The sequence below is a fragment of the Chenopodium album genome, chromosome 1 (assembly GCF_948465745.1).
Source record: "Chenopodium album chromosome 1, dcCheAlbu1.1, whole genome shotgun sequence".
Lineage (NCBI taxonomy): Eukaryota > Viridiplantae > Streptophyta > Magnoliopsida > Caryophyllales > Amaranthaceae > Chenopodium > Chenopodium album.
The window spans coordinates 84,729,408-84,755,820 of record NC_137834.1 but is presented as its reverse complement, the minus strand read 5'-3'; the positions used below and the strand labels follow the sequence as shown (position 1 = coordinate 84,755,820).

Sequence of the window (26,413 nt, the reverse complement as noted above, 5' to 3'; positions counted from 1 at the left end):
TATCTTTTCTTTCTTTGAGTCACATGCTCTAAAGTATCTTTTAGGTGTCACTCCAGCACCAACTGCCCTAACTCGTCCAGTTCCTTCTTTCTTCTGCAAAGCCCTACTAAGTACGTCATCACGGCCATGATCAACAAACTCACCATTAGATGATTGATGCATTAGATAATCCTGTAACATATTTAAAACATACAATAGATCTTGAGATTGAATCATTCCACATTCCAAAACAATTAAAAATGATTAGAAGTTCATACAATTCGAGCAGCCACTTCTTTGGCTTTAGCTGAAGGTATAACTATATTATCTTGGTTGGTTCTCATAAGTTTCCATAGTTCACCACGATCTAAAGATGAAACAATTTTACCTTCATCGTTCTTCAACTTTTTAATCTGGATTTAAGACCAAAAGTAAAATTTAGTTTAGTTTGCTGGAAGTAATTATATAATGTCACTATAATACCTCAATACTAACCATATCTTGTTCATATCTAGCACAACCTCTTCGTCCTTTTGTTTGGGGATACTCATTCTTCGATGCACGCTCTCGATTAACTGCACTTTTCTCCTATTCAAGCATTAAACAATGGCAAAATATCATTAACATTTCAGTTTGTTTATTGAAGTCTGGACTAATTGCTTTATAAATCATGTATTATAGAAAAGAGAAAAGAAACCTGAAACTTTTTACAAAGACGACTTTTAACGAACGTTTTCCAATGAGAGACATCAATAAAATCATATTTTGAAGGTGGCTTCTCTCGCAAATTTCCTTGTTGATCAAATAACCAATTTCTTGAAAGATATGATTTAAAGTTGCTCCAACATCGCCCTCCTTTGCGTAAAAACCAATCTTTATCTCTTTCAGTAACCTTAAAAGTTATCTACAGTGAACAAGTAACAAAATGTAAGTTATCTATAGTGAACAAGTAACAAAATGTAAATAGTAATCAATGTACAACTCCATGTAAACATATATATATATACTCATTAATCAAAGAATTTTACCTCCAGATCCTCAAAAAGTGCATCTTTCAGATTTTGAGGAACTTTGTGCCAGTGTGGGTAAATGATTGGAACATTTTTGTGGATACTAGCTCCCCAATAACTCATCAGTTTATCACTACAATCCCCAATAGGTTGACCATTGGCATTCCACTGAACATTGAATCTCACACCCCTATTTCTAGCTCGAACCAATGATGCCATTCTAGTTGCACCTCGACCTGTGTCCTTTTTTACCTTTATAAGTAGGATGACCATTTGCATCATTATTTTCATCATCACCATGCTCATGATTGATATGTAAAGAAGCCATTAACCTAGGACATGAGATATATATTAGTAAGTTTAAACATGTTAATTAATGTAATTCCTGCTCATACAAAGATAAAATAACATATACATGTAAAGAAGCCACTAAAAAAAGAATCACATGGGCAGATTATTCATATTAAAATCATATTAAGCATACGTAAATATTTGTAATATAACAGTAAAAGATTGGGGGCTAAGAGGGAAAAACAGATGGTTGTATGATTACCAAATTAATGCTTTTTCCTCTTTTTTCCCTTTTTAGTACTTGAGTTTGATGCATTTTCGACCCATATACCCTCTCCATGATCAACTCTTGTGTATGCCTCATTCTCCACTACATTGTTGCTAAATGAATGAGATTGTAATGAGAATGAAGGGTCTTCCATGTTATCTATATCTTGGTCTCCAAACACATTTCTTTTATTTGATGACAAAACAACATGTCTCCTTTTATTTGTCGGGTCAGTCACATAAAAAACTTGCTTTGCTTGTGAAGCAAATATGAATGGCTCCTCCTTATAACCCACTTTTGTAAGATCAACAATAGTGAACCCTGGGTTCTCAAAATGCACACCATTATTGTGATCAACCCAATTACAACTGAAAATCGGAACTTGATATGTCCTATAATCCAATTCCCATATGTCGTGGATGACTCCATAATAAGTCATATCCGCATATATTGGGTTTTTATCTTTTCCACTAGAGATATGCATAGCTTGGGCCAACACCGACACCCCACTGTTCTGCATAGTGGTTTCTTTGTCCCTGTTCTTTGTGTAAAAAGTATACCTGTTGATTTGATAACCAGAATATGATAAAACCTCAAAACAAGGACCCCGAGATAGCCATTTTAGTCTGTCAGAAACATGCGAAGGTGAATTAGCTAATTCATCAGCAATTCGAAGTCGAAACCACTCAACGAAAGAGCGATTATGTTCTTCAGCTATCCATATTTCACTCTTACGTGGATTTAAATCCCTTAAAAACGCCAAGTGTTCCTCTACATACAGATCAACATCTTCACTATTGTGAAGTACATACAAGTGTGCTCGATGCCTTTCATTGTATGATAGAGAGACCACTTTTTTCCCCACTATTCCTCTTCCTTCATACCCTTTTGTATGCCTTGTCTTTGGGATTCCTATTGCATCGACTTTGGAAAGGTACTGACTACAAAACTCAAGAGCTTCTTCAATTAAGGCACGCTCGACAATGCAACCTTTTGGGTGACTCCCACTCATAACATACCCCTTTAATATTTTCATGAACCTCTCAATCGCATACATATATCTCAGATATGCAGGTCCACATAATCGAACTTCTCTAACCAAGTGAACAATTAAATGAATCATAATGTCAAAAAATGATGGCGGAAAATACATCTCCAACTTACACAATGTAACAACAAGGTCCTTTTGCAAGTCACTCAATTTAAAGGGGTCAATCTCTTTGCTACAAATCTCACTGAAAAATATACAAAGTCTTGTGATAGCATTTCGAACAGCTTCTGGCAAAATAGAGCGAATAGCCACTGGAAGAAGATGCTCCATTAGAATATGACAATCATGTGACTTCAATCCAATTAGCTTCAAGTCTTTCATTGACACAAGCCTTTTAATGTTTGAAGAATAACCTTCAGGAACCTTAACTCCAGAAAGAAACTCGCAAAAAGAAACTTTCTCCTTCCTTGATAGAGTGTGGCAGGCAGGTGGGAGATATGTACGATTTGTGCCCTTAATTGGTTCTGGTGCTAATTCGGGTCTGATTTTCATGTCAACTAAGTCTAGCCTAGCAGCCTCACCATCTTTACTCTTATCCTTCACATTAAGTAAAGCACTTATTAGACTGTCACACACATTTTTTTCAATATGCATCACATCTAGGAAGTGTCTAATATGTAAGGTCTTCCAATAAGGAAGGTCAAAGAATCTTGACCTCTTTTTGTAACCAGCGCTCGGAACATCTTTTGCATTCAACTTACCAAACTTGACATTCAACTTCTCCATTTTCTCAAGTATTTGTTCTCCTGTTGGCGGCACTGGAGGAGTCCCTTCTTCAGAAGTCCCATCAAAAGCTTTTCTCCACCTTCTATATTGATGGTTAACTGGCAGAAATTTGCGATTTCCAGGGTAGACAACTTTGCGTGAATGATTTAAGTAGAAGGAGAATGTGTTATTCTGGCATACAGGGCATGCTTCATAGCCTTTTGTAGCATAACCTGCCAAATTTCCATACGCTGGAAAATCATTTATTGTACCAAAAAGCAATGCTTTCAAATTAAATTCTTCATTGCGATAAGCATCATACACCTCTACACCATTCTCCCACATCATCTTCAAATCAGGAAAGTCGCGGTTAATTTTTCCATCAGCAGCAAGGGCGAGACGCAAATTTCTATGCTCCGCCCCAAATTCAAGAAAGTCGCAGTTAATTTTGATCCATTGTGGAGAGTCGGCCGGGTGTCTAAGTAAACCATCTTTTTTTCTCCCATCTTCATGCCATGTCAAATTCTTTGATTCTTCAACAATACTAAATAAGCGTTTAAATCTTGGCACTATTGGAAAATACCACATAACCTTTGCTGGCACATTATTTTCCTTGTATCGTGGAGCCTCACATTCAGGGCAGCTTTTTAAAGAGGCATATCCTTTTCGATATAAAATGCAATCATTAGGGAAGGCATGAATTTTTTCATACCCCATGCCCATAGAGCACAACATCTTCTTTGCCTCGTAAATACGACCCGGAAGCACATTATCAATAGGAAGCATCTCTTTCACTAATTCAAGTAAGCTCGAAAAACTTGTATCAGTCCATCCACTACGAGCTTTGAGATGGTATAATTTCAGCACAGCAGATAATTTGCTAAATGTAGAACAACCAGGGTACAAAGGGTTCTTTGCACCACTACATAATGTGTCAAACATTTCAGAACTATCTTCAATGTTTTCCTCTAAAATACACGTCATTTCTTCTAGATGATCATTGCCTAGATGGAAATTATCTTCTATTTCATCATTATTCATTTCATCATACATCTCAGTATCTACATAAGAAGGTATGTCCCCTAATGTATCACCGTGTTTTATCCAACACTTGTACTGTTGGATAATTCCATTAACCACCAAATGGATTCTTACATCCTCGACATTGTGTCGGATCATGTTGTTACAATTGACACATGGACACAAAATGCGAGATGGATCTTCAGAATGCTCAATAGCAAATGCAATAAACTCATCTACCCCTTGTTCATATTTGTCACTAGTACGCCTTGCAAGCATCCATTTCCGATCCATTTTTATATTGCTACACCATAAAAGTAAAACTACGATAACTAACAAAAGGATCGGAATAATTAATGATAATTATACTAATTTAGGTTAATATAGTTCGTGTATATATACAAGATAACCTTTTCCATGAAATTTCTTAAAGAATTTTAAAAAAGTCAGTAATGGACTTTTTAACCTTACAAAATTAGATAATAGAGTGAGGTACTAATCACAATTAACAACAAATAAACAATAATGAAATCAATTAATTTCATACATGTATGTAATATTCAAATTTAATCCGATACAAGTAATTTGTAGCATATCTTAACAATTCCCTCCTTGTGGTCGCCTCTTTAACACACTACTAATTTTTTTAAACTATTTTTTTCCCTCTCACGTCCTTTACTTTTCAATAAATACTAACCCAGCTAAATTTTCTTACAATAATACCCCACTAACCCACTTATAACCTTTTATATTAAAGTCAATTGATTTTCATGAAACTATGTGTTGGTTAGGTTGTAACACTTAAAAATTGTAGGAGTATAGAAGCGCTTTTATATTCCACTATACAATAAAGTATGATTTAATAATTATTAATAATTGAGGTATAGCAAGCTATTCAAGATAGTAGTACATGGAGTAGATTTCAATTAGACTAAAAGAGTTCCAAGTTCAATTCGTGCATTAGCATATTATGTGGCCATACTTTTCACTTGTTTTGACCTGCTAATTCTAAATGCACTTACCTTTAAGATTATAATGAAAACCAAGTTAGTGTAAGGCATATGTGTTGGTCCTTTTTACAATAACCAAGCCTCTTTTCTTTTCAAGTTTATTTGTATATACTCAATTAATACTACTTTTCTTTATTAAACTATATGGACTAGAAATAATTCAAGTAGGGACACAAAACATTATCCATGATAACTCCTAAATTAGCTGGCAGTTGTAGCAAAGTGACTATAATACAAGTGATTTTTATCAGGTCACTAAAGATACTATGATACAAGAACCATAGATGTTCATTAAAGGTTGGTATTTCCATGAGTTAAATCATTAATAAGTGATTGTGCCTAACACTTAGACGTGTACTTTAAGACTAACTATGCTAGAGAATATCCAAATGTTCTTCTTTGCTTACATTGACTAAATCGTTTGTTAATTTCACAAGTAATTGTGGACCATGCCTATCTTTAGTGTTTATTAGGAAACTATTTAACAAAAATACTCCTCTACTAAGCAAATAGTGAATTTGATATCTTGATGATTGATTACAACATCTGTGGGTCCGGGTTTCTCTTCCCCTTATTTTACTCAGTTTTTCAGAGCAAGCTATAAAATTAGAAAGTGTACAAAGTAGAAACTTCATGTTTGTGATGTATCTTGTTATTGTTTTAGTAGTTGTGCAAGTATTTTTGGTGCCCAATTAAATTAGTTATTGCAAATGATCATAGATATTTTGGTCCAATCCTACACTTAGTACTTTTTTAGTGAATCCATGGTATAGACATGACCAGATAAATTCATGAAAAAAATTGTACAAGTTAACAAACTCATGATTTTTGACTCAATAATTATGCATGTTGGCTGTTGTATTTTTCTCCATTTATTGCAATTAATTTGATTATTAACCATATCTACCTACATGCATACTTTCTACTTACATAGATATGTATGATCCACAGCTAATGATTGTTGAACGACCCAAATGACTAAACTTGTCAATTGAATGACTATGTATCATAATATACAACAGAGACACGCACCCTAAACATCTAAACTAAGATTTTTTTTTTTTTTGAAACATCTAAACTAAGATTATGTTGTATTCACTTATGATTATGTGAAAGTTTGAATTTTTAATCCTACTAATTTTTTCAGTTACTGCAGCAAATCTACTATGCTCAAACGGACGGAACCTTGTGTGATTCAGATCCTCTCCATTTTAAGAACAAAATATAACACTAGAACACATGTTAGCCTTCTACCTCAATTAAATAGGCAATGGGGGTCATATAAGCCTAATGAAATATCAAACAACCAGAATAAAATGGAACAAAACACAATTTATTAACATGCAAATTAGCAAATTCAGATTAAACCTCAAAAAACCTTAATCAAAATTGCAAATTTCATAACTAAAAGTCTTATAAACAGCATAACCCAAAAACATTGAATATTGACCCATGAAGAACAGCAAATTCAAACTTAAAAAATGCAATTACATAAGAAAAAAATACTCACAATTGATAATTTCAATCAACGAAGCCCGCAAACACCAGTAGAGAGGACAATGAAGTGCTCAATTTGCAGAAATAGAAGAATTGCTCAACTGCCCACAATTTGCCGGAGAAGAGGAATTGCTCAACAATTTATTGGACTGAAGGGAACTCTTTAATTAATTTAGGGAAACTGGGATTTGGATTTGGATTGAAGGGAACTCAATTTGGGGAAATTGGGATTGAGGGCTGTAGTTTCTAGCGGAAAAACAAAAAAAAATAAAAAAATTTGTGAAGTGGAGGGAGCAGTGAAGTCATGGGTAATTGTGAGTAGTAGACTAGTATTCTAATACTAGTAGTTTGGTGGGAAATTAGGCTAAGAAATAGGAATACTTTTTTTATTATTTATTTATTATATGTAACCACTTTAATTGATAGCACTTAATTAACAGCGTTTAGGAATAAACGCTATATAAAACTATGATGAAAACTAAGGTGATTTTAATAGCATCTTTCTAACGGCACTTAAAAATAATGTGCTATCATTTGATAACAATAATAGCATTTTATCATTAGTGCTATTAATTTGGTGCTACTAATTAACCCTTTTGTTGTAGCGTTACTATACTGTATTAAAGAACTTTTGGTAGATGTAAATACTCATCGGTCCTACCAAAATTTTGTTTTTTATTTTAGGTAAGATGAAGACACGGGCTAACAACTCGTATTAGCGGGCTATACAATTTGGAAGAGTGGGGTTAAGGACTTAAGGTGAGGGAATCCTCTTCTCCAAAATGGTCACTAGTGGGGATTGAAGCTCCAACCTTATGTTTAAAATACTCTGCTTTAATTTCCACTATGCCAAGCCAAAGCTTGGTCTTCAAAAATCAAAAATATGATGGTTGATACTTGATAGGAACTTGAAATGGAAATGAAGCTAAGACTAGTCTATAGCATGTGTCATGACTATGACGACTAGTTATTTATTTATTTTTTATTCTTATTTTAAAATAACTATATGCATAAATAAATAAGAAGTTTTATATATATATATTATATATATATATATATATATATATATATATATATATATATATATATATATATATATGTATGTATGTATGTATATATTTAGGGTCAAATGAGAAGTTCCTTAAAATGAGAAGAATGAGAAGGATTTTTTGTTCATAATTTTTGTACTAAATGTGCATATTTTTTTAACTAAATGTGCAAAAAAAAAATTAACTCAAATTTGATGTGCATATTTTTTTAACAAATGTACATAATTTTCGTTTTTCCAGAAAATTTAAAATTTTTATCAGTTTGAAACACAATTATGCACATTCAATATAAAAAAAATGCACATTTAGTATAAAATATATGCACATTTATTCCTTCTCATCCTTCTCATTTTAAAGTCCTTATCATTGGATCTCAACCTTAGTTTGAAACATTCCTTTTAATTAATTTAGCTTAGTTTTCATCAAATTAATCATTGTAATAGTTGGTTTCAAGATTCATCCTTAAAAATTGGCACTTTGTATTCAACATTGCCAAGCTTCAATTAGTAACATATATATATATATATATATATATATATATATATATATATATATATATATATATATATATGTATATATATATATATATATATATATATATATATAGCTGTCAATTCGGGTAAACGGGTCGGCTTTGGGTCGGGTAAGAATGGGTCGGGTCAACTCTGCTCGGGTCAATTCGGATTAATTCCATAATCTATGCGTATCGGGTTTGGGTTGGGTCATGCTTGAGTCCGGTCACGTCGGGTCATACTTCTTATCGGGTTTGGGTCGGGTTACATTCAGGTCGGGTAAACAATAGGTCGGGTTTAATTCGGGTTTTCACGGGTTAAAACAAGTTAGTGTAATTTCTCAGGTTCGAGTCGGTTCAGTTCAAGTTAATAATTTCCGGGTTAGAATTAGGTCGGATCATTCTCGAGTTTGAGTCGGGTTCGGTTCAAGTCAATAATTTGCGGATTATAATCAGGTCGAGTCATTCTCGGATTTAAGTCGGGTTCGGTTCAAGTCAATAATTTGCGGGTTATAATCAGTTTGGGTCGTTTTCAAGTCGGGTCATTCTCAGATTCAAGTTGGGTTATGTTCAAGTCAATAATTTGCTGGTTACAATCAGGTCGGGGCATTTCCAATTCAGGTCATATTCGGATTCAACTAACTATAATAGATAATTATCATTTTTATCAAGCTAATTATTTCCTTTGACTATAATATATATGACAATATACTAGGGAACTATAGTCTATAATTTAGGAATGAAGATAATTATCTCCTTTGACTATTGTAGACACCCATTTGTGTCTCCCCAAAACCAAACCCAGTGATGAATACCTTTCACATCGAACCATAATCGAATGAGGTGAAAGTGTGAAAAGTCTAGTTTGCGGTTAGTTTTTGTTAAAATTCTTTCTTTCTGTTTTCGAAAACCCACTCTATTTTATGAAAACGTCCATTACAGTTTAGTTTGGTCTATGATAAGGGTCCAATAATGGTGTAGTTGGATGGGGCTTGAAAAGACCTTTCCAACGATATATTATAAGCCCAATTCCGATGAATATTGAGGAAATTATGGCCAATTTACTCAACTGGGTCCGGTTTGAGCTTTATGTACGGCCCAATGATCTAGGGGAGGGCCTAATATAATTTATCATTCCTAATGCAATTAGGAATGGTTTTAGTCTTCTAGAACATTCTAGAAGGTTCTTTTCATTCTTAATTTCAATTAGGACTTTTCAGAGTTTTAATCAAGATCAAATAGCATTTTCGAAGAAATTATATTATTTTATCTTCCAGTACGGTAAACTTATCAGATTTTTGAAAACGCGTTGGAATTAAGACTGGCGTCCAACCCCAGGCCTCGGCGCCTGGAACCAGGCTTGGCGCCAGACGCTAGCCATTGGCGCCTAGCGCTAGCCACTGGTGCCTAGCGCCAGTTCGCCAGGGTTGGCGCCAATGCTGTTTTGCGATCTTCGGACTCTGTTTTGTTAAATTATCTTTTTTGGCTGATTTTCTCTATAAATATCGTATTTAAAACTCCGTTTTCAAAAAAACGAGATTTCATCATCTACATCTATCATTCACCAACTCTCATCAAGATTTGCTTGATTATTCTCTCTCTCTCTCTTTTTCTAAACTAGCCTTTTCTCGAATACAAAATTCCGCATTCGCAAGATCTAGATACACCTAGCCATATTCGAAGTTGCCTTCGCCCTAGACGTGAAAGGTTTTAATTTCTGAGGGTTTGGTCCCAAATCTCTCTTTCAATTATTTAATTTAATTGTTTTGATTATTATTTTCCTTGAAGTTACTAACGTGTGTATTTTGTTGTTAGAAAGAGGTACGAGGCATCCAAGTAAGTACTTTAATTGATTAATTTGATTTATGATGTAGATATCATGTTTATGTTGTTATTATGATTCCTAGTATCATGTCTAGGTTAATTTTAATATTAAATATGATTGTTACGATGCTTCATATGTTATTCCTAATATTTATTCATGTTAGTATCATGTTAGGGTTAAAGATTTGATTTTTATTGCTTAGTGACATGCTAGGGTTTGTTATTAATCTTGTTAGTATCATGCCTAGGATCTTGCTATGCTTTAACATGATTATGATTATCATTAATTATGATTGATATTATTATTATTAATGATGTTATTTATTATGTTGCTTGATATGTATTATATTTTATATTTTTATTGCTTGATCACCTTTATTGCGTGTTAAAGGGAATTTGGTACTTGCAACCACGCTTAATAAGATAATTAATAATCTTGTTTAAGGTTAATTATGGTTATAATTCAAGTGATCGCCAATAATAGTTTATTTGTGCATTAAATTCAACCAACATAGATTAAACAGGTTTAGGGTTAATCCTATTGATTGCATGTTAATCAGAAATCGCACATGAATGCGAGCAGAATAAAGTAGAGGCCTATTATTAGGGCAGGTTCAATCTCTTTTAGGTTGGATTTGTACCTTCATCCCCGGACCCTTATTTGGTTCATGACCTTATGGAGTTGACGATCTCTTGGATCGTTAAGGGGTGTAACCTTCACCTCGTGAGCGGTTTACAAGTTCCTTAAAAACTTGTTGGCGACTCTTTTGCTCTATCTTCTTCCCTTTTGGACGCCACCGTACTTTAGTATATGATCACAGTGGGGTTCGAGCTAGTGGGATTTTAAAGGCTTGAATTTATTCCCTACAACCATACAACAAATATATATATTATATTTAACTCTTAAATTTGAGGATGATGCTCCTTTCTTTTGCATGCCTAAACCGACTTGGTCTCCTTAGACAAAATACTTTGATCAACAAAAATAAGGTGGTCTAAATTGCATTTTAGGTGATTAGAAATCGGGTCAAGAACAATTTGGGTTAAATTTAGGTCGGGTCAATAACAAGTCGTGTTAATTTCGTGTCGGGTTAGTAACAGATCAAGTTGAATTTTTGGGTCGGGTAAGTAATAGATCTGGTAAAATTTGGGTCGGGTCAATAACAAGTCAGGTTGAATTTGGGTCAGGTCAATAACAAGTCGGGTCGATTTTGGGTCGGGTTAACAGGTTATATTAAATTCGGGTCGGGTTCAGAACGGGTTGGGTTGAATTCAGATCAAGTTAGTAACAGGTCGGGTTAAAATCGGGTTTTGACGGGTTAAAACGGGTTAGGGTCAATTTCGTTTCAAGTCTGGTTCGGTGCAAGTTAATTAAATTGGTCGTTGGACCGGTAAATCGGTCCAAGTTGTAAACCGGTAAATTAGCCGTTTAACAGCAAATTCGATGGTTCCACACACCCAATTGGACTCTCGTAGGGTATTAAGGAACATGGTAAATATTTTGCCAGTTTTTATTTCCGGGCAAAAAAATTCAAAAAGATTCCAAAATTGAAGGCTAATATCCACGCTTTTAGAGAAATTTTGGAGATTTTAGGGCCCAGTGTAGAAAAGTCTTGATATTTTAGGGGATACATCTCGGGGTCATATAACGCCGTTTGGAACCATATATGATCATTATATGTTGTCATAATTGTTCGTAGTAGGTTTGAGTTAATGAAATCGGTGCAAGTTGTAAACCGATAAATTGGCCGTTTAAAGGCAAATTGGATGGTTCCACCAACCCAATTGGACTCCCAGAGGATATTAGGTACCATGGTAAACATTTCGGCAATTTTTATTTTCGGGCAAAAAAAAAAGTCAAAAATTTCAAAATTAAAGACTAATATCCACGCTTTTTGAGAAATTTTTCGAGGCCCAGTGTCGAAAAGTCTTGAAATTCTAGGGGTTAATCTCGGGGTCATATAACGCCTTTTTGAACCATATATGATCATTATATGTTGTCATAATTATTCGTAGTTTGCTTGAGTTAATGAAATCCGTGCAAGTTGTAAACCGATAAATTGGCCGTTCAAATGCAAATTGGATATTTCCACCAACCCAATTGGACTCCCGGAGGATATTAGGGATCATGGTAAATATTTTAGCAAATTTTATTTCTGGGCGAAAAAAGTCAAAAAAAAATCCAAAATTGAAGACTAATATCCACGCTTTTTGTGAAATTTTGGAGGTTTCGGGGCTCGGTGTCAAAAAGTCTTGAAATTATAGGGGATACATCTCGGGGTCATATAATGTTGTTTGGAACCATATATGATAATTATATATTTGTTTTCGTAAATGTTCGTGGTAGGCTTGGATTAATGAAATCGGTGCAAGTTGTAAACCGGTAAATTGGTCGTTTAAAGGCAAATTGGATGGTTCCACCCACCCAATGGGACTCCCGGACGGTATTAGGGTTCATGAGAAATATTTCGGCAATTTTTATTTTCGGGCGAAAAAAAGTAAAAATTTTCAAAATTGAAGGCTAATATCCACATTTTTGAGAAATTTTGGAAGATTCAAGTCCAGATTTCGAAAAGTCTTGATATTTTAGGGGATACATCTCAGGGTCATATAATGCCGTTTGGAACCATATATAATCATTATATGTTGTCATAATTGTTCGTAGTATGCTTGATTTAATGAAATCCATGCAAGTGATAAACCGGTAAGTTGGTCGTTTAAAGACAAATTGGATGGTTCTACCCACCCAATGGGACTCCCAGACGGTATTAGGAATCATGGGAAACATTTCGGCAATTTTTATTTCCATGCGAAAAAAGTCAAAATTTAAATATTGTAGGCCCGGTGTCGAAAAGTGTTGAAACTCTAGGGGATATATCTCAGGGTCATATAATGTCGTTTGGAACCATTCATGATCAATATATGTTGTCATAAATGTTCTTAGTATGCTTGAGTTATTAATGCAATCCGTGTAAGTTGTAAACAAGTAAATTGGTCGTTTCAATGTAAATTGGAAGGTTCCACCAACCCAATTGGACTCCCGGAGGTTATTAGGGACCATGGTAAACATTTCAGCAAATTTTAATTCTAAGCGAAAAAAGTCAAAAAAAATTCCAAAATTGAAGACTAATATCCACGCTTTTTGAGAATTTTTGGAGGTTTCGGGGCCCAGTGTCGAAAAGTCTTGAAATTCTAGGGGATACATCTTGCGGTCATATAATGCCGTTTGGAATCATTTATAATCATTATATGTCGTCATAAATGTTCGTAGTATGCTTGAGTTAATGAAATCGGTGCAAGTTGTAAACCGGTAAATTGGTCGTTTAAAGGCAAATTGGATGGTTCCACCCACCCAGTTAGACTACCGAAAGGTATTAAGGACCATGGTAAACATTTTTTCAATTTTTATTTTCGGGCGAAAAAGTCAAAAAATTTCAAAATTGAAGGCTAATGTCCACGCTTTTTGAGAAACTAGGGTGTTTTGCGCGCGCTTCGCGCGCGTTGCTAGTTGGAATTTTAGCGTGTAATTGTTGTCTTGAGGTGCGGCAATGTGGGGGTTGTTCTTTTCTTTTTTTCAAATATGTAATGAGTTTGAAAAGAAATTTATGTTAGGGGGCTTGTTACATATGTGTCTAAAGTAGTATTGAGCATGGTTATTGTTTTAAAAAAAAATTGATAATAATGTTTTTGGTAAGGGAAAAAAATGGAGTGCGTTCTATTTATTTTCCCGATTATCATGCCCCTCTCCTAAGCTAGTTGCCCGACTATCTAAAGTGATTTCTTAAGTGGTATCTTGATTTTCTTATTTGATCTTTCTTTTCTTAAGTGATTCTTTTGAGTGTTCTTTCTTCTTTATTGAAAATTTTCTAAAGTGGTATCTCTCTCTATGTCGCTCTAGCATTTAGTAACTCTTTTTCCTAAATTTATTTCTTTTTAAAGTGGCTTTCTTAAGTTGTCTCTCCTTTTTTTATGTTAAAAGTGGTCTATCTCAATGATCTTTTGTAAGTGGCTTTTATCTCTCAAGTCTATTAATAGGTTGCTTCCTAAGCTATTATTTCCTGATTTACTTAAATGGTTTTCCTTAGTGGTCTCTGTCTCTCTCTATCTATCTATTCATCTACCATTTTAGAAAGCCTTTGCCTAAGCTAATTTTGTTTTTCTAAGCTAATTGCCATAATTTTTAAGTGATCTTTCTTAAGTGACTCATCTCTCGCTCTATCACTTCTAAGATAATTGCCTCAATTTTTTTATGTGATCTTTCGTAATTGGTCTCTCATCCCTTCAAAGCCAATTGACATTATTTTCATAAATGATTTTTCTGAAGTGGTTGTTTTTTTTTTCTCTCTTAAATTAAGATAATTGTCTTAATTTTCTTACAATTTTTTTTGTGTGGTCTCTTTTTCTCTCAAATTTTATGAAGCCTTTTTCCTAAGCTAATTTCGTTTTCATAAGCTAATCGCCCTAACTTTCCTTGGTGATGGATCTTTCTTAAGTGGTCTCTCTCACTAAAATGGTTTCTTTCTTTCCATCCCCTAAGCTAATTGCCCTGATTTTCTAATTTATCTTTCTTTTCTTTATTGATCACTCTCGAGCACAATCCTTAGTTTGACTTTCTCATACTTGTCAATTCTGATTAATTAATCAATAAATATTTTGAAAGAAGCTAAGCTTATCCAAAGCTAATTGTTAGATTGAACTTTTCACTTCTTGCTCACTCTTTTTCTCGTTTCTTTTAGATCTTTCTCTTTTTATATCCTAATCATATCTAATTGCAAGTTTAGGAGGCGAGTTTATGTTAATTAAGAATTAATCAATGAGTTCATGATCAAGCTATATTAAGTAAGCCATCATTTAGTACTTGAACATCTTGGTATAAGTGGTTTCTCTTTCACTATCCTCTTTTTTTTTTTTTTTTTTTTTTTTTTTTTTTTTTTTTTTTTTTTTTTTGTGACATCCTGAGATAATTGCCTTAATTTTCTTTCTTAAGCTAATTTTCCTAATCACCCTAATATTCTGAAGTGATCTCTTGATTTGCGTCCATATTGATTAGGGCTATTATGATAATATAATATGAGTATTAATTCTTCAATCTTAAATTATCAATTATATGATCTTAATTTTTTAGTACTATTCTTTAATGCTTTAAGTTTTGGGTCTTTTATTTGTATGTGAATCCATGTTCTTAGCAAATAGAGAATCAATTCTTGTATCGATCGCTCTAATTAGAGTATGACAACAATCATACGCATACACGCTTAATTTATACAGCAGGTTCCATTAATATATATATTTCTACATATATGCCAGTATTCTTATTAGAGGCAATGAATTATATTTACTTTTGAAGATAAATGGATAATTCAAGGGCAAAATGGTCATCTAATAGCCCAATAATTTAAGTATGACACATAGATCATTACATTAATTTTAAGGGAGAAGATCTATAATTAGGATCAATAGAAAAAAAAAATTAAATAGTGAGCTTAAGGAGGAAGTTAATTATATACATTGCCTCAGAAATAGTAATAGTTCAAGTTTGTAGCAAAAAAGAATTTATACAACTTCCTATGTTCTATTTGTGAAACTATGCTTGGATCCAAGGGGTGCAACCCGCAAATTCTCCAAATGAGGACACCTAAATATATCGTGCTCAACATCCAAAACCTATCAAGCACACAATTGCAGTTGGCTCGATCTGAATCCTTCTGTACACAAAACTCTTCAACTGCCCAACCTAAATAATTATTCAAAGGTAGAACAAGGCACTTCAGTAAATGTGAATATAAATGTTAAACAAGAGAGAATTTTTTGATTCATAGAACCCATACCATAATATGATGCACTTTAAGGCCTCTCAATAGAAGATTCAGGTACAGAAGTAAGTCAAGTAACTTCTACTGCTAATATGTTAGGTTCATCTGATTTTAGTGCCGGAGGTCTCTCTACTTCTGTTTTATTAGGTGCATCTTACGATTTGTGTGCAAGGTTACCTCTAATGCCAATCTATAAAGTTCACCTGTTCGATGCTTCATCATCTGGCTCTGACAGTGCGAACACTCTTTTGTTTGTCCCTGTCTCAATGACAAAAATCACAAATAAAGAAAAACTTTGATTCTACACTCCCATCACCCTTCATGCAAGATTGCAATGTCACATATTACCAGGGAAACGGAAGGAGAGACAGCAGACCACTAAGGGCAGGAGTTCATAAGTTAGTGATGTAAATAAAGGACATGAAATCTATACCCAGCCATTGGCCATGGACCAAGCATAAATTAAGAGCCATTCACCCTATACACACCCACCCTGACCCATATACCCACCTTCTCAAACCTGTCACCCACCCGATAGAATCAAGTTATACTCCCTCTACCTACAAATTAACTTCTTATATATAAATGGCATATTCAACCCAACTTTATCAAGTGATCACACCTAATATACATAAATGTAGTCATTGGCTTCCAAAGTCAACTATACAAAAATTAAGACGTACGGTTTAGGTATTATTAGCCAAATTAAGACATGGTAGCAAAAGAAACTTACAATTTCAAGAGATTCAAGCAAAGCGGCCACTGCAGCATTGGTACTGTTGGCAAGTCTCTTATTTTTCTTACACAGATTTTGGAGATCCCTCCGACTGAAGTTGTGGAAGTCGACCTTCTTACTGTCATTTGACATCTCGGTAACCTCTTCTTGTGCATCGAAATCAATGATTTCTTGCCCATCATTGACTTGCTACTCTACCTTCTCCTGGGGTTCACTTTGTCCTTTAAATTCGACACTTAGTCCTGAAACCACTTTTGAAATTTCCTTAATCTCACCTCCAACACAAGTAGAAACAAAATTCAGAAATCAAAAACAGGAAATAACATCCAAATTAAAATTCTAAAAAACCATTACCAGGAAGCACACTGTTGTCAGTAACTTCAGATTGGTCATTTTCAGCCTCAAATTCAGCTTCCATATTATTTTTGGATTGAGGCTTCCTAAGATGTTCTTTTTTGAGTGGTTCGCGTTGCCGAAGTCTTCCTTGCATCAGTTCCTTCCACCGCTCTTGTCCTTTTACTACAGTGAGTTCTTGTGGCCGTGGTCCGGAGAGCATAAGATGAGTTAATTGCTGATCTTTCAGGGAATCCCTGGGTTTCAGTTTCTGGTTTTGCCAAAAATTAAGCAAGATCAGAAATAACAGAAAACCGAGAGAAGGAAATAACTCTTAATTCACTTCTAGCTCACTCTTTTTCTCGTTTCCTTTAGATCTATCTAATTGTCAAGTTCTGGACGCAAGTTATGCTAATTAAGAATTAATCAATGAGTTCATGATCAAGCTCTATTAAGTAATATCCATATGAGAAAAGAAAACACAAATACAGAATTAAGTTAATATGTGAGAGGGCTATAACATAAATAATGAAAGCTGAAATATTACAGAGTAATAACCAGTAAAAATTAAACAAAACCCAGTGAATAAAGCATTACAGAAACATAGACAAATAAGCACATAAACCAAAATCTAATCCCACAAATCATATCAAGAATCATAATTTAGCACCCACAACAATCAAATAATCACCAAATTATGAAACAATCACCCATAAATATTATTTGTATAGTTTAGATTTTGCCTTTATACAATCAGAGTTGGGAAATACAGCTATCTCCTGATTTTATTCCTCTTTCCTATCCTTATCATCCAGGGATCAAATTCAGAATTTCAAGAAACTATACATTAAAATAGACCCAACAACATATTACATGATTACATTGGCTTTTATATAAAAGATAAAAAAGATGGTCAAAGTGAGATGTGTGAATAGTGCAAAAAGTCAAAACGTTGCGAGTAATTTGGGACGGAGGGAGTACTTTGATATTGATTGGTTAGCAGATTCTCAAGTAATACAAGTGTGGGACATATAATAATGTATTTAATATGGCATATTACTTACTACTATAAAAAGTGATTAATTCTTATTTATTTCTATTAATGAAAACAAAATCATTTTTTATTATTTACTATGGAAAGAATTTACAAGAGAACATGACTAATGGTAGTTCTTGTGAGTAAATAGCGGCTGCACGTGAAACCCAGTTTGCATCAGACCTTTGTATTTGCTTCAGACTTGGAGATTCCTAATCTATGAGATAATTGCTTTACCACTAACAACCAAAAATACAGAGAAAAAGACTAAAGCACATAAATACATATTCTAATCAATTATATGTGGATTTATGTGTTGTTATTGCAATAATTGTCATGTCTTATTGACTCTTGATGACTACAATCAATAATTAGATCAAAGTCTACTCATAGCTACAACCGATCGATAGAATTCATGAGAAATATGTACTGTATCAAACAGCAATATAAAAAATGGTATGCAAAAGTGTCATATTTTATCACTAAAGAATACGCAATATGATAATATGTACTCATATTTCTTAGTTTTTCGCCAAGCTTCAATCTGAATAATAGACTGAAACAACCAGCAGCACTTCAATTAATGGCTTAGATGTCTAATAGGGAAGTATTATATATCAGAATGTGCAAACCATGCTTGTCAGTTCATTCAAGTAGTTCATCCCAAACATCATCCTTGACGATTCAATGATAGTTAACAGTTAATAATCAGAGTTAGTATCTCATATTCTATAAGGATCACAATCGAAATCATAACAACAATTGAAACAATCGCCTCTAATGACCATCGTATTAGTATGAATCACAAACACTGCATGTACTCCAAGCAGCCAAGCTAACAATATGCGTAGTATGTTCCATACGGGTGTAAATGAGATAATCCGTTCACAAACTACTCGGCTCTAGACATTGTATTATTCATGTTACCTAACAAAAACTTTACAACATAAAATAAGCTATTCTCCTCAACTAACTGTACTGTTACTGTATAATGTGAGAGTAGAGTGCAAAAGTATAAGTGGAAGCAAACGAAGCATTAAAAAAAGTTGTGGCCATACAATCAGCTGTTTGTCAGTATTTCACTGAATCAGAAGAATCAACTGAGAAAACTTGGATCACACTTTTGTCATCCTACCAACAACATTCTTCCAAATCTTGTTTATATTATAACTTGTAAGCCTTACTTTTTGCTTATTAGGTAATCAAACTGCATGTGAGTGGCCTCTACATGTTTTTGTAGATTCATCTTTTCACTTTCTTGTTAATAATTACTTAATCAATTGAAACAGAAACAGAAACAGAAGCAGAGTTGTACAGCAGAAATCTTCAGTCTGCAGTAAGCAAAATGACTCTTTATTGGCTTTTTAAGGGTGGTTAAGTCTGCAAGCTTCTTGATATGAAACCTTTGCGGATGTTTCAAGTAAGAGAATACAGAAGGACCTAGGAGTTAACTTCTGAAACCTTAGTTAAGCTTCTTTTGCTTTCGATTTTACTTTTCGGATTTTTCCCTGTGTTTAGTGAAAGATGATTAGATGAGTGAGATATTGTTTTACTCTTCTCAGTGTTTAAAGCTTTTCTGACATCTATTTGTCGATTAGTTAGGCAACTGATAGGAGACAAATGTCCTAAAAACCCAAGAAAATTGTAGTTAGATTGTTAACGTGCCAAATTGCCTATTGACAATCAGATTCAATCTATAAGAAGTTTGGGGGTAACGCTCTAGCAGGCCATTTTTCCAACGACAATATTGCACTCACTCTCATCACCAAATCACAAGAACTTATGTTTTAGCTACCTATGACTAATGCATACAAATTACATAACTTACTGAGATACCATAATATAATTACATTGGAGTAAGAATTATACACACATAAGTTTTGAAATGCGACAGTTTCCAAGGGTTAGTAATAGTACCTTGACAAGGTAGGTAGCACAGATCCAGGTATGTGTAAGCTGCTCCAAACAGGCATATTAAAATCACCAGCTAATGTATTTATCAAGCGTATTCAAGCCATAGTTTACATCCAAGCATGATCTTCAAGCAAAGGCTGGTCCATAAGGAAGAGCTCAAGATTGAACCTTGAAGTTTATTGAGTATTTCTCAAAATATAATTTCATCTTCAAAGCCAATAAAACTTACCTGTATCCTACTACGAAAAGGGGTCAAATCTGTAATGAAGATAACAAATAAACAACAAACTTTTAAAAGAAATCACAACTGAGATCAAAGCAACAAGATAACTTTTATTAATCTTGATAAATTTTGTGCAATAAATAAAATGAAAATAGATTGAAATATCCAAATTCTTCCAATCTCAACTTCAACAAACTTCAAATAATGCTAAAAGTTCCATTCCATTCAATAGTACAGCACTCAAAGAACAATTTGAAACTTGTCAACTTAAAACTTCAGCTGAAACTATATAAAGTCTACTTCAAGATTCTAGTAACATAACTAACTGGCAAAAAATATGCCGATACACCTAATTCTCATGGATAGCCATCATACGGTAAGCTTCAACAATTAGTACCTCCTGGGGTAGCGATCCAAGTACCTCCCTGAAGGACATTCGTATGCCAGATGACCACGCCCTCCACACATATTGCAAATCACTGGTGTAACACAGTCCCTACTCATGTGCCCTAGCTGCTGGCAGTTCCTGCATACAACATCCCTGTAACCACCACCACCACCACCTCGAACCACACTTCCTCTCCCAGCAAGATCATCTGCCTTAGGGCAACCTCTTGTTACGTGTCCTGACAAGTTGCACAGGTTGCAGACAAGTTCATTAGTACAGTCTCGAGCAAGGTGACCTGTCCTCCTACAGTTGTTGCAGGCCTTCTCGTTGGTACAATCTGGTGCAAGGTGGCCTTGTTTGTAACAGCTGTTGCACAACCTCACATCACCGGGTGGTGGTGGTGGGACATGACAGTCCCTGGCCTGGTGACCACCCTTGCCACACCTGTGGCAAATGCCCTCATTAGGGCAGCTGCTGGCTGTGTGGCCAGGTTCTCGATAGTTCCAACAAAGAGACTTTGTGGTACATTCCAGGGCAATGTGCTTGTTTTGATTTGAAACCAAACAGCAGATTAATCTTTTTAAAATTAAAACCTTAACCGTACTTCCCAACACTTGAGCAAACCAAACAGTAGATTAATCTTTTTTTAAAACCTTAATCCCACTTCCCAAAACTTGAGTAGAAGCTGTAAAAGAGAAACACTCTTACACAGCATGCAAAACAATAGACCTCCCAAAACAATGGATTGAAATGGGGTACATTTGCAAACAAATTCGTTGACTATATTTGCTAAATCATTACCCCAGTGCAATGAAAACATTTGCTAAATCATTCAAGAAGAGGAATTGTGCTTGCATTTCCTAATGGGGTAAACTTGCAAAATTTATAAAAAGCAAATTAAATCTCATGAAAAGCTAATCAAATATGCACTCAATCATAACCCACAAAATAATTGAGAGATTAAAGCATGCAAATCATCAATTACAAAAGAACCCAACTGAAAAATAGTAAAAAAAATAATCAAATCAAAATAATTGGAATTATGGAGATTACATGCCTGAGATCCCAAAATAACAGCACCCTTTTCAAGAAAAAGCGTGAAATTGCTAGTAAGATTGAAGCTTCCAGTAACCCATCTTCCTTGAGGAACATTAAGCTGGGACCCACCTTTATTCTCGAAACGTTTCAAATACCCAATAGCTTTACGAAACGCGTCGGTGTTCGAAGTTACACCATCTCCAACACCACCAAACTTTCGTCCCTAAAAGGATAGCAAATTTGCGAAAAAATTCTTAACAGACCCAATAATTTGTGAAATTGAGTATTAGATCTAACCCTAAAAGGGTAGCAAATTTTACAGCTGAAATGAAGAAAAGAGGAATTACCTTGATTCGTTGATGATTTATTTGAGGATACATGAAGGTAGGGGTGTCCATAATTCGGATAAAAACCGAAATCCAATCCAATCCAAACCGAATTATCAATTCGGATCGGATCCGAACTTTAAATCGGATCGGATCGGATTGAGATCTTTTGGAAATTCGGATTTTCGGATTGGATCGGATTAACCCTAATTGGATCCAATCCAAACCGAAAACCGAATTGTAAAATTAAGCTTGTATAAATATGGATTTCTGTATATTTTGAAGTTTAACTCAAATACTTAATACTACATAAAATAAATTAGAGAGACTTTGTATTAAATAATTAATGACTTGACGTTGAACTATGTATTTTAATCATGATTTTGAAGACTTTTATTTATAGTAAAGCTTTATTTTTATAATTGTATTAGGCGCTAAAAAAATAATGTATTATAATTCGGATTTTCGGATCGGATCCAAATAACCGAATTGTAATTCGGATTGGATCGGATTGGATCAAGAGAGAAATTCGGATCGGATCGGATTGGAAAATTGAAAACCGAATTATATTTCGGATTGGATCGGATTTGGACTAAATCCAAACCGAAAACCGAACGGACACCCTTACATGAAGGAAATAGAGAAGCGGCTACTCAGATCCGCCACCATTTCAACACCACGATAATATTGCCAAACCGAAAAATTACTTATTTCTCTCATCTACCATTTTCTTGATGAGAAGTCGGAGTATGCTTCAATGGAATCAAACAAGATATGGTGAGAAAACTGACATTTTCTCGAGAAAATTGAGAAAATTAAGGAAAGATGGAGATTTTCTGGCAAGCAGAGGATAGTTGAGGAAGGAGAGAGACTGAAAGGTATGGAGGAGAGAGACCACCCATGTGCTCAGTCAGTGATATGTCAATGATGCACATGGAATTTTTTGAGGGCAAATCAGTCACAACACTGTAGATAAGGAATTTCAAGTACAAATACAGGGGCAATTTGGTCAGCACACTGTTCATAAGGAACCCCAATTTTTTTGAGTGTTGGTGCTTTTATAGGGTAAGGATTTTGGAGGTTTCGGGGCCCAGTGTCGCAAAGTCTTGAGATTTTAGGAAAAACATATAGGGGTCATATAATGCCGTTTGGAACCATATATGATCATTATATGTTGTCATAGATGTTCGTGGTAGGCTTGAGTTAATGAAATCCGTGCAAGTTGTAAACCGGTAAATTGGTCGTTTAAAGGCAAATTGAATGGACCGACCTAATTGGACTCTCGGAGGGTATTAGGGACCATGGTAAACATTTCGGAAATTTTTGTTTCTGGGCGAAAAAAAGTCAAAAAATTCCAAAATTGAAGTCTAATATCCAGGTTTTTTAGAAATTTTGGAGGTTTCGGGTCCCGTTGACGAAAAGCCTTGATATTTTAGGGGATATATCTCGGGGTCATATAATGCTGTTTGGAACCATATATAATAATTATATGTTGTCATAAATGTTCGTGGTAGGCTTGATTAATGAAATCGGTGCAAGTTGTAAATCAGTAAGTTGGCCGTTCAAAGGCAAATTAGTTGATTCCACCTACCCAATGACTTTCGGAGGGTATTAGGGACCATGGTAAAAATTTTGACAATTTTTATTTTCGGGCGAAAAAAAGTTAGAAAATTCAAAAATTGAAGGCTAATATCCACGCTTTTTGAGAAATTTTGGTGTCTTCGGGGCCCGGTCTCTAAAAGTATTGAAATTCTAGGGAATACATCTCGTGGTCATATAATGTCGTTTGGACCCATATATGATCATTATTTGTTGTCATAAATGTTTATGGTAGTATTAAGTTAATGAAATCGGTGCAAGTTGTAAATCAGTAAATTGGTCGTTTAAAGGAAAATTGGATAGTTCTACTGACCCAATTGGACTCACTGGGGATAAAAGGGACTACGGTAAACATTTCAGTAATTTTTATTTCCGTGCGAAAAAAAGTCAAAAAATTAAAAAATTGAAGGCTAATATTCATGCTTTTTGAGAAATTTGAAGGTTTCGAGGCCCGGTGTCGAAAAGAAATAAGATTTTAGGGGATACATCTTGGGGTCATATAATGCCGTTTGGAACCATATATGATCATTATATGTTGTCATAAATGTTCGTGGTAGGTGTGAGTTAATGAAATCGGTGCAAGTTGTAAACCGGTAAGTTGGTCGTTTAAAGGCAAATTGGATGGTTCCACCCAGCCAATTGGACTCTCGGAGGGTATTAGGGACCATGGTAAACATTTTGACAATTTTTATTTCCGGGTGAAAAAAAAAAGTCAAAAAATTCCAACATTGAAGGCCAATATCCACGCTTTTTGAGAAATTTTGGAGGTTTCGGGTAGAGCTGTCAATTCGGGTAAACGGGTCGGATTTGGATCGGTATGAGTGGGTCGGGTCAACTCGGGTCGGGTCAACTCGGATTAATTCCATAACCAATGCGGTCGGGTTTGGGTTGGGTCTTGCGTAAGTATGGTCACGTCGGGTCATACTTCTTATCGGGTTTAGGTAGGGTTTAAGTCGGGTTAATAACATGTGGGGTTACATTCGGGTCGGATGAACAATAATTCGGGTTTAATTCAGGTTTTCACGGGTTAAAAGGGGTTAGGGTAATTCTATGATTCGAGTCGGGTTCGGTTCAAGTCAATAATTTGCGGGTTATAATCAGGTCGGGTCATTCTCGGGTTTGAGTTGGGTTTGGTTCAAGTCAATAATTTTCGGGTTATAATCAGGTCGCGTCATTTTAAAGTCAGATCATTCTCGGGTTTAAGTCGGGTTTGGTTCAAGTCAATAATTTGCAGGTTATAATCAGGTTGGGTCATTTCCAAGTCGCGTCTTTCTTGGATTCAAGTCGGGTTATGTTCAGGTCAATAATTTGCAGGTTAAAATCAAGTCGGGTCATTTCCAAGTCAGGTCATATTCGGGTTCAACTAAGTATAAATAGATAATTATCATTTTTATCAAGCTAATTATTTTCTTTGACTATAATATATATGGCAATATACTAGGGAACTATAGTCTATAATTTAGGAAGATAATTATCTCCTTTGACCATACAACAAATATATACTATATTTAACTCTTAAATTTGAGGATGATGCTCCTTTCTTTTGTTGGCCTGGACCAACTTGGTCTCCCTAGACAAAATTATTTTATCAATAATACTAAGGTGGTCTAAATTGCATTTAAGATGATTTGAAATCGAGTCGGGAATAATCGGGTTGAGTCAATAACAAGTCGTGTTGATTTCGAGTCGGGTTAGTAACAGATCGGGTTTAATTTTTGGGTCGGGTTAGTAATAGGTCTGGTAAAATTTGGAGCGGGTCAATAACAAGTCGGGTTGAATTTGGGTCAGGTCAATAACAAGTTGGGTTGATTTTGGGTCGGGTTTGTAATAGGTTAGGTTAAATTCGGGTTGGGTTAGGAATGAGTTGGGTTGAATTCAGGTCAGGTTAGAAACAAGTCAGGTTAAATTCGGGTTTTGACGGGTTAAAATGGGTTTGGGTCAATTTCATTTCAAGTCGGGTTCGGTTCAGGTCAATAATTTACGGGTTACATTCGGGTCGGGTCATCTCCAAGTCAGTTCATGTTCGGGTCTCACATACTCGGGTCAACTCGGGTCTAGGGTTGGTTTCAGGTCAGGTCAGGTTGGGTTTGGGTCACCATTTAATCGGGTTTAGATGGGTCGGTTAATAATCGGGTTTGTGTCGGTATTTCGGGTCGGGGGTTACCACGTCAGTCAGGGTTACTTGGTCAGGGGTTACTAAGTCAGTCAGGGTTACTTTGTGTGGGGGGTTAATAGAGGTATTACTTAAGTGGGATTACTTGAGGGGTTATTAGAAGGGTTACCGATATGGAACCTTGCCGCACCGTGCGGCCAGCCGTACCAGAAACGCGCTGATAATTAAATACTCTACAATACCAAATAGAATTTACCGTTCTTAAAGGGCAATATTTAGACTTTCCCATAAAATAAATTAGGTACCAAAATATTTTAGTACAACATTATTTAATTTTGGTAATTATATGATTTTGGTACAAAATAATGCTTGCTTGGTGACGTGCAATGGAGGCTAGGGTTTTTCTTCTTCTTTAGGAAGATTTGGCTCCTTCGAAATACCGGGTTTTTCTTCTCTCTTTTGAGGGAGGATTTGCTTTTTTATTTTATAGATTGCTATAGAGTTGTTTCATGGGTAAAATTTTGTGCGAGATCGAAAAATAGGTTAATATGTCGATTACAATCTAGCGAATCAGATGGAAATTTTCTGCAGGGCTACAACAGATCGATAGACCCCCTCGCCAATGAAGGCTGTAAATCACAACGATATAAAAGAGGGTATGAAGAATGTACGATTTGCA

The 26,413-nt window shown here is 34.9% G+C and overlaps 2 protein-coding genes and 1 long non-coding RNA gene across 6 annotated transcripts; all 3 read right to left on the bottom strand.

Moving 5' to 3' along the window:
- Positions 1-1,546: 1,546 nt before the first annotated feature.
- On the bottom strand, positions 1,547-4,357 carry LOC145637351 (uncharacterized). The gene has a single exon (XM_081688810.1). The coding sequence runs from the start codon at positions 4,355-4,357 to the stop codon at positions 1,547-1,549; it is 2,811 nt and encodes a 936-aa protein (XP_081544936.1).
- Positions 4,358-15,593: 11,236 nt separating this feature from the next.
- Positions 15,594-20,306, bottom strand: LOC145559635 (uncharacterized). Of its 3 annotated transcripts, none has more exons than XR_014092822.1 (5): positions 20,277-20,306; positions 20,051-20,184; positions 16,762-17,368; positions 16,044-16,286; positions 15,594-15,949 (listed from the first exon to the last, which is right to left on the bottom strand). It is a non-coding gene; the product is annotated as an uncharacterized LOC145559635 (long non-coding RNA). The 3 variants fall into 3 exon arrangements; XR_014092815.1 differs by having other exon boundaries at positions 16,762-17,006; positions 17,119-17,368; positions 20,051-20,301; XR_014092814.1 differs by having other exon boundaries at positions 20,051-20,301.
- Positions 20,307-20,424: 118 nt separating this feature from the next.
- LOC145559622 (uncharacterized) lies at positions 20,425-22,081 on the bottom strand. Of its 2 annotated transcripts, none has more exons than XM_081621020.1 (3): positions 22,044-22,081; positions 21,716-21,919; positions 20,425-21,102 (listed from the first exon to the last, which is right to left on the bottom strand). In XM_081621020.1, exons 2-3 carry the CDS (start codon positions 21,808-21,810, stop codon positions 20,661-20,663), a joined length of 537 nt encoding a protein of 178 aa, XP_081477146.1. In that variant the 5' UTR covers positions 21,811-21,919; positions 22,044-22,081; the 3' UTR covers positions 20,425-20,660. The 2 variants fall into 2 exon arrangements, 1 of the variants encoding a protein (XP_081477146.1); XR_014092811.1 differs by lacking the exon at positions 20,425-21,102 and adding an exon at positions 21,149-21,343.
- Positions 22,082-26,413: the final 4,332 nt, after the last annotated feature.

Bases quoted from the DNA above. Each gene is read 5' to 3' on its own strand.
- LOC145637351 (XM_081688810.1), bottom strand. From the start codon at position 4,357: ATGTATGATGAAATGAATAATGATGAAATAGAAGATAATTTCCATCTA.
- LOC145559622 (XM_081621020.1), bottom strand. From the start codon at position 21,810: ATGTTCCTCAAGGAAGATGGGTTACTGGAAGCTTCAATCTTACTAGCA. The intron at 21,103-21,715 runs GCATGTAATCTC...CATTTGCCACAG, and splicing joins CTGTTATTTTGGGATCTCAG to GTGTGGCAAGGGTGGTCACC.